This window comes from Astyanax mexicanus, chromosome 1 (assembly GCF_023375975.1).
Source record: "Astyanax mexicanus isolate ESR-SI-001 chromosome 1, AstMex3_surface, whole genome shotgun sequence".
NCBI classification, from domain to species: Eukaryota; Metazoa; Chordata; class Actinopteri; order Characiformes; family Acestrorhamphidae; genus Astyanax; species Astyanax mexicanus.
The window spans coordinates 59,799,407-59,811,776 of record NC_064408.1 but is presented as its reverse complement, the minus strand read 5'-3'; the positions used below and the strand labels follow the sequence as shown (position 1 = coordinate 59,811,776).

Here is a 12,370-nt window from a genome sequence, read left to right as displayed (position 1 = left end):
AAATTAAATTACATTTTTAACAAAACCTTGGAATATAAATGGTATATAAAACCCATACAATGTCCATACATTGAATTTCATTACCTTTGTACCTGTCTGTGCACTTGTATAATGTATAAAATTATATTGATTTTTATATTTATGCAATTACATTTCTGATGCATGTGAACACATTCCTTTAAACATCACAGCCATTATGTGCCCATTCAGCTCATGTTTATTAATGGGCCTTTAGGCACAGTAAAGCTGGGGTGTTCTCTCTCACCCGGCCTGGATTTGTGTTGCTGTACTGCCCTTGTTGCTGGCGTGTACATTCCCCTGGACACTGTAAAACATTCCTAGTCTGGCTTGAGATGGCTCATATGTTCTATGATTAGTTTTCATTATTGTCTAGTTTTAATCATTATGAAATGAGTCTTTGGGGAGAAGAGGGGAGGCGATTGGATGTTTATTCCAAGACTACCACCCATGCTCCTACATCCCGAGATTAAAATTATTAGTCAAACAGACAGTTAATCCAGGGAGGCCTAGTGGATGTGGATTGGGGAGCTCTTCACAGGTTGGTGATCAACTGATTCCATTGCCAAATTTGCCATGCCTTGTTTGGTCACACAAACATAAGAAGAGGGGCTGGTGGCACTGAAGGGCCACTGTCTGAGTTTGTGTATTGGCCCCTCTATTTGCTCTAAGATGTCAGACAGACCAGGGGAGCCCACAGGAAGGCAGATGACTTTTCCTGTGAGCTGAAGAGGAACGAATGGAGTGCAAATATAGACGCAAGACCAGCAGCTGATTCTATACAACTTGGTAGCAGACTTTATTTATATTCAAGGCACACCCTTTGCACATTTTAATGGATTATTTTTAAGGAGATTAGTGTTTAAACGCATGCAGGGTACTTGAGGCACAGCAGCCACACTGGTTCATGCAGCAAACCCCCTTACATTGGAAATAGCTACAGTAGCTGTATAAAGTAAAATAATCATAAGCCATACACCTAATATGTATGTATGATGTATACCATTGTAGAATGATGTATAATATATAACAGCAGCTGTATATAATGTATGTGTGACCAACACATCAAATCATCAAAAACTTGAAATTCATGAATTAATCAGTAGTTTTGTATTTACAGTGAATTAATAAGGAATTCTGACAATAAAGCCATATCAATAAAGCCACCCAATCAGTCCATTTCTTTCCTCTAGTCTGTTTTGTACAATACACACTCAGCACACAGCAGTAAATTAGAGGGTTGAAGCCTTGTGTGATATGTGTCAGTCTTCTCCCCTTCCCTTGTCAATTATGTAGAGCCCCTTTGGTCAATACAGAGGAACTTCTAATTCTCGCGGATGCCATAGTTCTTAATCAAAGGGCTGAGAGAATCGCCAATCCACAAAACACGTGCTAATTAACACCTTCACCTAAGAAACCTCGGCCCATTTAAGCGCACTCTCCGCCTCTTTTGGATAGAACAAACAGCAAAACAAGGACAATATTAACGTGTGTGCTTGCTTTATTCAACAGTTAGCAAACAAATGAAATATTTTTTTTATGAAGAAACAACATCGTTAGGAGGAACGTTTAACTCTCGGCAAAGATATTTCTGAACGGTAAGATTACTGAATTCTAACTTCCTGTGCCTGTGTTTCTTCCAGACTCTTATCTTACACTGCATATTTAGACATGAAACACACGATTAACACCTTATTAGTCGTGCTGTTAGTGGGACTCGCCAGATCTGAGTCTGTTTCAAGGGAGTCGTTTGAGGTAAAATTAGAAAAGAGCCGAGTTAGGTTTATAAATGGAGATGCAACATGAATATGAAATATGTGGGTGGAGCTGAGAGGTAAGGGCTTTTTTACTTTCTTTATACTGAAACTAGAAGTAGTAGATTAATTTAACATTTTACAAAAATATAGAAATAAAGAAATAATTGAAAATATATAGAAAATCCTTAATTACAAAGCAAGCACAATGTAAATAATTTCTGTTTTTTTTCTCATTAAATCAAATTAAGAAAAAAAATTGTATTGTTGTGGCTAGTGTTAGCTTGGTGATTTATATTTGATTGCCAGGTGCATTCATTTCTCTGTAATTTCTAAAAAATATATATTTTTTTAATTGTAGCTTATGAAATCAAATCATTCTGAATCATTACAATCCTACATTTATTTACATTTACTGAGCTCTGTGTCAGGAACACCTGTGTGCCAACTTAGTTCCAGTTATCTCATCAGCCAATCACGTGGCATCAGTAAAATATATAAAGGTATGTAGATACTTAAGTGAAAAAAATAAAACCTTAAGAATGAGAAACGTGGTCTTTTTGATTATAAGCATAACTTTATCTATTGGCACAAAAGTATAAGTTCCTAGAGGAACCTAGGGTGCTTTGTAGAACTCTTAAAAGGTCCTAAAGGAACTTCATACATTTAACAATGGTGTGGAAAAAGTGTTTTGACCAGAATTGCATCTTAGAGTGACAAAAATGTCAAACCTTAAGGCAGATAAAAGCTGAAGACTACATAAGGTGTTACTGTTGTCTGCCAAGAACAGAAAGTTGATGCTGCAGTGGGGACAGGCAAAAAACTACAAAAAACTTTGCTCGGGCTCGGAGATGGTAAGCTTAGTCATTTAATGCTAACAGCATCCATGGACCCAACTAGTCTTGTGTCAACAGTCCAGGATGGTGAAGGCGTAATGCCTTGGGGAATTTTATTTGGAATATTTTGGGCCTGTGAATACCAATTAATTATTGACTGAATACAACATGCAGTTTAGATAATGTGGCTGACCATGTGCATCCTTTCATGGCACCATTTACCCATCTTCTAACAGCTTGATTCAGCAAGATTATGCATCATGTCACAAAAGGAAACTGTCTTAAACAGATTGTATGGAAAGAACACGTTAGGAATGTGCTTGTCCAGTTGATTCACATAACAACATCTAAAAAATAGCAGAACTTTCTGCCACAGTAATATCAACATGGACCAGAATCTCAAAGTACCATACCATGCAAAATTGAGGATTTTGAGAGCAGAGGGGTTATACCCTGTTCCCAGCATTGGTATTGTAATGCTAATTGAACTGTAAGTGTATTGCATATTAGGGAGATGCAAAACGGCAATCATGGGAATCTAAGCAACTTTAACAAGGGAAACAAGCGAAATTGTGGTTGATAGAAGATTGTGCATTTCCAAAAACAGCAGGTCCTGTGGAGTGTTTAAGTGTTTCCATTTAGATCAGGTAACTAACACATTTGGTCAAGCAACCTAACATTGCTGTTCAAGAGGACATTGATGCACATAGAGGGCAAAGGCTAGCTCTTCTGGTCTAATCTCACAGAAAAGCTAATGGAGCACAAACTGCTGAAAAAGTTGTTGGCTATGTCTTGTGGAGTCCATGCCTAAATAGGTCAGAGCTGTTTTGGTTACATAAAAAAGACCTCCCTAATATTACACAGATAGTTTTAATGTTATACTTTAATGAGGCATTGTGCTCCTTTTCTTTTGCTGGTGCCCTTGTATACGCTGTATTGTAAGAGGAGAAACCCATAGTGTCTGCATGTTAAAATAAATAAATAAAACAAAATCTCACCACACTTGAGCAGTCATTCCTGTCAGGCAGTCCGCTGTCTAGGTTTAGGCTGTACTGTATGATTCTGTGCACCAGGTGGCGCAAAAGCTCATCTTTCAAGCAAAAATGCAGAACTTACAGAACGGGACTTTTTAAAAGTTTAATCAGAGCACTTTTCTATATGAATAGAGTGACCTCAGAGAAAAAAGTTATTTCAAAAGAATACATTTAAAAGCTTGCACAGCTGTAATAGCTGTGATATCCTGTTTTTTATTACTATATAAGTTTTTTGCTTATGTATTACTAAAATAAGTTATAATAAAATACATAATATTTAAATATTAATAGCCCTGGGCTGCTTCATTGTACCCTTATTAATTTGGATTTTTTGTCCTAGCTGATTATTACAATATACATTTTATGTATTTGCATAAAAACACTACGTCTTCAAAATGCATACAAACATGTACGAATAATATTATTAATGTTAATAATAAAAAGGATCAGATTTGGGGTTTCTTGCATAAAGCAGATGAACATTATGTGAGGATGTGTTTGAGCATTATAGTTAGGTAGGTGAACCGTTTTCTTGATGAATGAAATTATCCCTTCCATTATCCCTCATCCCTCTGACGGCAGTGTGTGTGTGTGTGTGTGTGTGTGTGTGTGTGTGTGTGTGTGTGTGTGTGTGCGTGTCGGTCGCCATGAAGAGCTCGGATTTCTTCTGCGGCACAGAAGCTACAGGAGAGAGAGATAGGAGAGAGAGCAAGAAAGAGAGATAATGAGAGAGAATAGAGTTGAAAAGAGAGAGAGCAAGAAAGAGAGATAATGAGAGAGAATAGAGTTGAAAAGAGAGAGAGCAAGAAAGAGAGATAATGAGAGAGAATAGAGTTGAAAAGAGAGAGAGCAAGAAAGAGAGATAAAGAGAGAGAATAGAGTTGAAAAGAGAATGAGAGCAAGAAAGAGAGATAATGAGAGAGAATAGAGTTTAAAAGAGAGAGAGAGCAAGAAAGAGATAATGAGAAAGAAAGATAGTAAGAGATAGAAAGAGCACAGGAAAGAGAAAGAAAAATAGAGTTTAAAAAGGAAAGAGAGAGAGAAAGAGTTGGAGGAAGAAGAGAGAGAGATAGTGAGAGAGAAATAGAGTTGGAGGAAGAAGAGAGAGAGTGAGAGAAATATAGTTGGAAGGGGGAGAGAGAGAGGAGAGCAAGAAAGAGAGTTAGTGAGAGAGCTAGCACAGTAGAGAAAAAAGAGTGAGAGAGATAGTGTTGTAGGGGAGAGAGGAGAAAGAGCAAGAAAGAGAGATAGTTTGTGTGTGTGTGTGTGTGAGAGAGAGAGAGAGAGAGAGAGAGAGAGAGAGAGAGAGAGAGAGAGAGAGAGATGGGAGGGGGTGAAGCAGGGAAAGGTTTAGCAGAATGACATGAACAAGGAGGCGTTTTCTTTTCCTCTCAATTTGCAGCAGAACTTTACTCCGCCAGCAGAAACACACAGTCACAAAAACACTCACACTGACTGACTGCTTTTTTCGACATGAGGACGTGTCGAGAGGGAGCTGGTTTGTGAGGAGCGGGTTTTGAAGGAGCTGGCTAAGCCTTTTCGTCCTCTCGTTTCGCAGCCGTCCTCCCAGAGGAGGGGCATACGGGCTTTTGTAGCATTGCAGATCCAGCGCTGATGCGTGTTTGGAGGTTACTGCAGGATGGATAACCGCCCGTGTGGAGGAGCAGCAGCAGCGAGGACGGCGCTTCAGCTCCGAGTGCGGGCCGGGCGGTAGCTGATGCCCTTGGGGAAGGAGGCGGAGGACTGGGGGAGTGCGGCAGAAAGACTGAGGGAGGCTCTGAGCGGCTGGATTTACGTTAAATCCACCGGCCTGGGCAGGGTCTGCTCCGGTTGCAGGCTTATCGAGTCGTGTTTACTCCGGTATCGAGAGCTGAGGTCCACCCTGCCATGTTCTGTGTGACCCCGAGACTCCACCGTCTTTCCGAGGTTTTTCGAGGAGGGCCATGACTGACCCGGTTTAGCCGGGCGGCGGTTTTCCTGCCCCGAGCCCGTGTAGCTCTCAGTAACTAAGCGCTTTAAAGGTGAGCTGGCTCCAGTGCTAGTCCAGCTAGCTAGGTTGGTTAGCTGAGCACCGCTGGAAATAATAACAGACCTCCACCATCTCCTCCACTGAAGCTAGCTGCTGTTAGCGAAGTTTGGAGCCATGTCTGGGGAGGTTCGCTTGAAGAAGCTGGAGAAGCTGGTTCTGGACGGACCCTCTCAGTCCAACGGCCAGAGCCTGAGTGTGGAGACCCTGCTGGATATCCTCGTCTGTCTCTACGATGAGTGCAACAACTCCCCTCTCAGAAGAGAGAAGAACGTACTGGAGTTTCTCGACTGGGGTGAGACTCATTTACCTGTCTCTCATACAGAGATTAACAATGTCTAAGAAATAAGAAATGTCAGCTGAGCAGAACAACCCCTACCAGGTCTACACCGGCCTGGGCTAACGTTAGCCAACTAGCATTGTCAACAGGGACACCTAGCTACTAGCTATAGGTGACAGCAGACTGCAGAATACCAGGACTGTAGGTTAAGTTACCTACCTAAAAAACAACAGATACACTAATTTATTAAATTAGAAATGACTGTATTTTAATGCTACAGTGTACTGTTAAACACATAGTGAACAGTGTACTAGTATGATACTATACTAAAGTAAACAATTCTACATTATTTACTATACTATCTAATGGTATTAGTGTTCTCTGTTTGTCAGGTTTGTTCTTTTGTCATACTAATACAAATTTAACCATTGCACTTTTAGAATATCATAATACTTTATGAATGTAGAATACCTTTTAAATGTAATTAGAATAGCTTTAAAAGGTAAATGTTTCCTAAGTACTGCACCTCCTCTCTGAAGGCGTTTTTACAGACCTGACTTTTGGACCATTTTGAACTGTTTTCACTATAAAATATCAATAATCTAACCATTACTATGACTGAAAGCACATTTTCACAAGTCATTAAAATTAATTATCTGTATTTTGAAGACTAGTCCAAGAGAAATGACCCACATTGCAGTTTACTTGGACGTCTTGGAGACCACCAGATACTATTTATTAGATTTTAGTCTATATCATGAATGTGATTTTTATCACATACTTAACTAAAAACATCTAAAAAAAAAAAAGACGTCACAAGATATCCATATGTCACAAAATATCAGTATTCATGATCAACTAGCACTAGTTCAGCACCTCCAGTCCTTTCCCTGTCAGCAAGAACAATGAGGAGGTTCCCTAATTGGAACAACACAGGTAGCCTGCTGCTCTTATTGGCAATGGATGGACACCAGTGTATTGCTGCTAAAACATGTTGGATAATATTATAAAGGAAATGTGTAGGACTCCACCTGAGAGAATACAAGTTAGGTCTGAGTTGAGGAGAGGGAAAAAAACAGAAGTGAAGGATGATGACATCACCGCCGGACTGGTTTGTGCATGAATGTGGAATGCAGCCGGCTCACCTTATCCAAGCCTGCTGCTTTAGGCCTACTGGAAGAAAGCTTAAGGTAGAAGGTTTGTTACTCAACAAACACGGTTATGTGTGCTAAAAGCCACAGTCTTGACGTTTCCAGTGCCCGTTCCTGTCTGACAAATATGTAGCTTGTCTTATTGCATTTTAAAGTGTAATAAACACCAGGTTTAGGTACAGCTTGCATGAATTTCTCTAAATAAAGTGTTCAGCATCACTTATCATGTTATCAGTTTACTCAGTAACTACCTCTTCAGAAACTTTGTTTTTGAGCCAAAAGATACGAGCTGCAGAGCTAGGATAGTAACATTAGCTGAGGTAACTTTGTCTGAGAGGACACTGGTGTAAAGGATCCTCTTCAACACAGGGTTCAGGACATCCTTGAGAAGGCATGTGTGTGTGCCTATGAGTGTGTCGTTGCATTTGTGTGCCCGTTTCCTGTGGGTCGTCTCAGTAGGGCAGAGTCAGGAAGCAGTGTGGGGCCACTGGACACATGATGATGTCATAGAGGGAAACGGCCGTGCATTGTGTTTGTCCGCTTTGTGTGTGTGGCTATTTAAAGAACTGTTGGACAGATCCTTTACTCATGCGTTTGTTAGCACACACACACACACACACACACACACTCATTCATTCATTTACTCACTTCAGACATTTCATCGTATGGCCCTGCAGCTGATTGTCTAAGCGGATGTAGACATGGCCATGGAGTTTGGAAGGCAAAGAGAGGTTTGTAGTCACTGAGGTCCAAGAGTGACTTCACCAGGGACCCTATGTCCTGTCTCTTTACAACAGAGCAACATGCATTTACGTCTGTGATATTTCACGCAATCTGCTCCGGCCGGAGATCCGTGCACATGGAGAAGGAGCACATAGATAAATTTGGTTTTATAGACACGGAAAACCCAAAGGCTACATCTGTTTTTCCTCATAACATCTCCCCAAAGGGCACGGCACCAGTTCATTAGCTCCTTCAGTGGACATTGGGTGCTGTGACTGACCCCAGACTACTGCCACCCCCTATTTTCCCTCTGCTCGCCTCTCTCCTCATGTGAACCCAGAAGGGACTGCAATTGACAATTAAAGCAAACTGTTGCCCATTGTGGCGCATTAAACTGTTCCAGAGCCTGCTAAAATGTTTACATTGATGGTTCAGTGAAGGGCAATGATTAAGTGTGTCTCCTAAACTCACTACAGCCTGGGTAAGAGATGTCTTGAAACCATCACTATGAAGAATTAGAGTCACATGTCAAAAAAAGAATCTTCTGTGCTGTGCTTAAGTGAAGAACTCTCCGGAATGCTAAAAACAGCCAGAAAAATGTACGGCTAGGCTTAAACAGCAGAGAGATGAATGATTCATTCACTTTTCGGATCTTCGTTGCCAGCTAAATCCAGACTGGTGACCCACAGCCATCTTGTTTTGGTCTAATTATTATTTCACTTGTGAAAGGGTGAATTCATGCAGACTGCCATTGCTTTTCTCTGAATTGGATCTACGGCCAAATGGCAACAATGCTTAAATAGTTTTTTCCCTGCTTCTTTCATTTTGTTTTCTCTTCAATGAATCCATAGAGGATTCAGTCAAGAGCAGCATGAGGATTGATTTGACAGTCCTTGTCTTTAGCAAATACTTACATTAAGAGCTGTATGTGAAGCAAGCACTTGTGTGCTGTTTTCCGAATAGAAGAAGGATTAAGGCCTTTGTTTCATGTTACAACCCAGTTTTTCAGTCTTTTATGAAAGTTGCGTATTTAATTGTATATCTGGAGAGGGAGATGCATTGAAGGATGCTTTGTGAAACTTGTGAAACCGCATATGAATTTCTGTTAACCCTTTAAGTCCCAGGGCATTTTAATTTAACAGGTTTTATGAAGACCTAAAACATGAATGAGCATAAGCCTTTACCTAAGTAAATGATGAATACATGTCACAAGTATATCAAACTTGCTTCTTAGTAGATGGTTATTGCTCTTATTTGTCTAATCCAAGTGGTATTTCACTGACAGATTCCCTTCCAAAGCATTTTATCGCTATGACATACACTCATCTTTTGGAGATTATTGGAGTAAAATCAGCCAGCGCCTCTTGTAAAATTGCAGCTGCTGCATTACTGGGTAGCCAATGTGTTTGGCAGAAAGTGCAGCAAGCCTGCTCTGATACAACCGCTAAAAGACACTTGTGCACCATCTACCCACTCTGAGAGCAAATGGCCAAATGTGCTGTCTCAGACTCCGGCTGCTGATGGCAACAACATGATCTGGGATATGAACATTCTGACCCTAGTAAAAGCACCTTAGCTGGACCATTCTGAACCTCCACATTAGAAATGTACATTTTCAAATATTAAAATTTAGCCTTTTATTTAACAGGGCTGTAAAATTATATTGGTGCTGAACACACATAATGGGGGAACTCAAAAGCAAACAGGAAACCTGGGATGTGAGTGAGTGCTAGTCTACTCTGGAATAATAAACCAAAATAGTAATAATAATTAGTTTTTATACAGTATGCTATGATATATTTAAAAGCAGATCTAATCTTTTATTTTTTCAGAAGCCCACCATACAAGGAAAATCAGTGTGGTTTATTATAAGGTAAAATTAGATGATCTTAATGAGCATCTAAAACCAAATCACATGCTTACTGTTTTTACATCAAAGAGCAACTTAGAATAAATGAATTATCTACGGCACTTTTAAAAGCTATTTGGGGAATCAAATACAAGTAGTTCTCCGTAAGAGAGAAGAAGCAAATAACCATTTAAACGTTTAGGCCAGATATAAGGGATAGAAAAGCAAAGCTCTTCTTATTTTTCTGTGCAGGAAAAATGTTTTGAGACTAATGTAAAGTATGGAATCTACTTTTGGTTCTTTTCCAAGATAAGATGTTTCTCCTAGTGAAGGCCTGGCACTGAGGACCCAGAAGTAATAATACAGTAAAAGCCAAAGTATTCATTTTTGCTCCCTTTCCTACTTTCCCCCCCCTCTCTATCCTCTTTTCCATTTCTGTTCCACTCACTCCACTCACGCTGTTAAATATACAGCTCTCAGGAATTTTAGAACAGAGCTTTCTGCCTGTGTAAATACAAGTGTTTAGAACATGGTGTTTTAAATCGATAAGCACTGGTAAGCTGTGGTTTTGTGCCTCAGTGACCAGATAGTCAAATACATTGTAGTCTGTTCAGACCCTTTAGGGTGTGCTGTAGGTGAAGCATCGCTGCATTCTGTTTAAGCCCCAGTGCCTCTTTAGGGAGGAGAAACTGCTGACTCAGAGCTCTGCTTCAGATCCTGAAGAAGCGCAGCAGAGTGAATGTCCACCACAACACACAGCTAGCTATGTGATTACCCCTCCCCCACACACTCTCACTATACAGCGTATAGTGATATAGATATAGATAGAGAGAAACAACTAGAGCTTCAGTTAAGGTTACCTTAAATCCAAATACACTCTAAATAATAAATTAGCTTCAAATGATTCTTTGAGCTACATTTTAGAAGAGCCACTTTTGGTTCCACAAAGAAACATGTAGGGGTAGAGTCGGTAACTGTAACGCTACATGTACTGTGATGGTTTGGTAAAAACTGCTTCATGCATGTGATAGCATGGAAAATACATGGTTATTTATGGAGGTTTGGTACTACACAGTACTAATATTAGGAATACAGTAATTTTACAAGTGTACACACTGTACAGAAACCTTAATCTGAAAGGCACCGACATTTTGCTGGCATAAGTCTGGTCTTGTATTTTGTTTCTCTCTCTGTTTCTTTGGGTGTTGTGATGTAGGAGTTGATGGCATATCAGTATTAGTGCTTATGCTGTTGAGCTGCAGATAGATGCTGTGGAAAATTGCTGGGAGAAGGAAATGAATGCAATTCAACTATGTAACACATCTTGCCCAAAGCAGCAGAGATTAATGTTGGTAGGAAAACATCAAATATTTAGCAAAATTATTTGGCTGAAAATAGCAAAAAAGCATTTTAATTGTTAGGTTGAAGTGAAAAGAGTAAGTTAAATGGTTAATACTGAACAGTGAATTTTAAAGTGTATGTTTAGAGCTGATGTCCGCAAGTTTTGGGATTGATGCCCTCTCTGGTGAGAATGGGTAATTGCACCGAGCATGTGGAAGAATCATTTTAAACTGGGCGGGTGTGATGCGGTCTCCTTTCAGAGCAGATGAATCCGATTCCAGGTTATGTTCAGTCAGAGAGAGAGAGAGAGAGAGAGAGAGAGAGAGAGAGAAAGAGAGCGCTAAGTCAGAAACTTCACTCCTTCGTTTCTTTGGTTTTCCTATGAGTGATTGCATTACTGAGCTCTGAGTTTCCTCTTCTGAAGTCTCCATTGCTCCACCAGCCGCTCGCTTTTAGTAAAACTGAGCCGGAACCTCTTTTAGAGGCTGTACGTGTGACGTAAATACGTAAACATGTGACATGGCCAGAAGAACCTCTGCAAAAAACGACCTGACACCCCAGTTTTTAGAATGAATATATTAGGTTTAGAAGGGATGGTTGTTCCAGCAAACTGGTACCATGAAACACAATATTTTGTTCCTTCCCCACTTAGAAATGCTTCTACTTTCAGTTTAGAGACATACGGATTGCCACTTTAAACAAAATGTCCCAAGAATGGTCATTCTGATTCTGGTGGCAAAGCAAATGATAACTTATCAACTACTGCAGTGCAACCATCCAACATTAATTTCTGACTTTCCGAGTAGAGAATTCAACTTGTGGGGGCATTTCAGTTAAAATTTCTGGCTTGGAACTAGGATATTCTGACTTCTGATTTCAAATACAACACAGCCTTAATCTTCTAAGTGGTATACATCCTCAAAATGAGGGTTTCTGATATAAACCAAGATTTGTGAATATCTATTTCGTCTCTCTCTGTATGTTTTAGGTGTTGATGAATGAATGCTGGGGGACTGAGTCAGTCTTGACAGTGCAGATGTACTGAGCAGTGGTGTTTGGTGTCCTATGACGCTGCTGACTCACTGTAATGCTGCATACACCAGGGGCTCAGCTGGTCCTAGACTCTGCTGTCAATTGATTGGTCCAAGTGTGTTTGTGTGTGTGTGTGTGTGTGTGTGTGTGTGTGTGTGTGTGTGTGTGTGTGTGTGTGTGTGTGTGTGTGTGTGTGTGTGTGTGTGTGTGTGTGTGTGTGTGTGTGTGTGTGTGTGTGTGTGTGTGTGTGTGTGTGTTCACAGTATAGGCTATTCTCATAGTGCTTTGTCCTTGTTTTATGGTGTGTCCTTACAATAAAGGGTCAT

At 40.2% G+C, this 12,370-nt stretch overlaps 1 protein-coding gene across 3 annotated transcripts in view; it reads left to right on the top strand.

Moving 5' to 3' along the window:
- The first annotated feature begins 5,468 nt into the window (after positions 1–5,468).
- Positions 5,469–12,370, top strand: part of cdc42bpab (CDC42 binding protein kinase alpha (DMPK-like) b) — a 91,215-nt gene continuing 84,313 nt past the window's right edge. For all 3 annotated transcript variants that reach the window (XM_049481006.1, XM_049481009.1, XM_049481003.1), the window contains exon 1: positions 5,469–5,963. In XM_049481006.1, the coding sequence (XP_049336963.1) occupies positions 5,786–5,963 (178 nt within the window). In that variant the 5' untranslated portion in view covers positions 5,469–5,785. The remainder of the gene's footprint in view (positions 5,964–12,370) is intronic.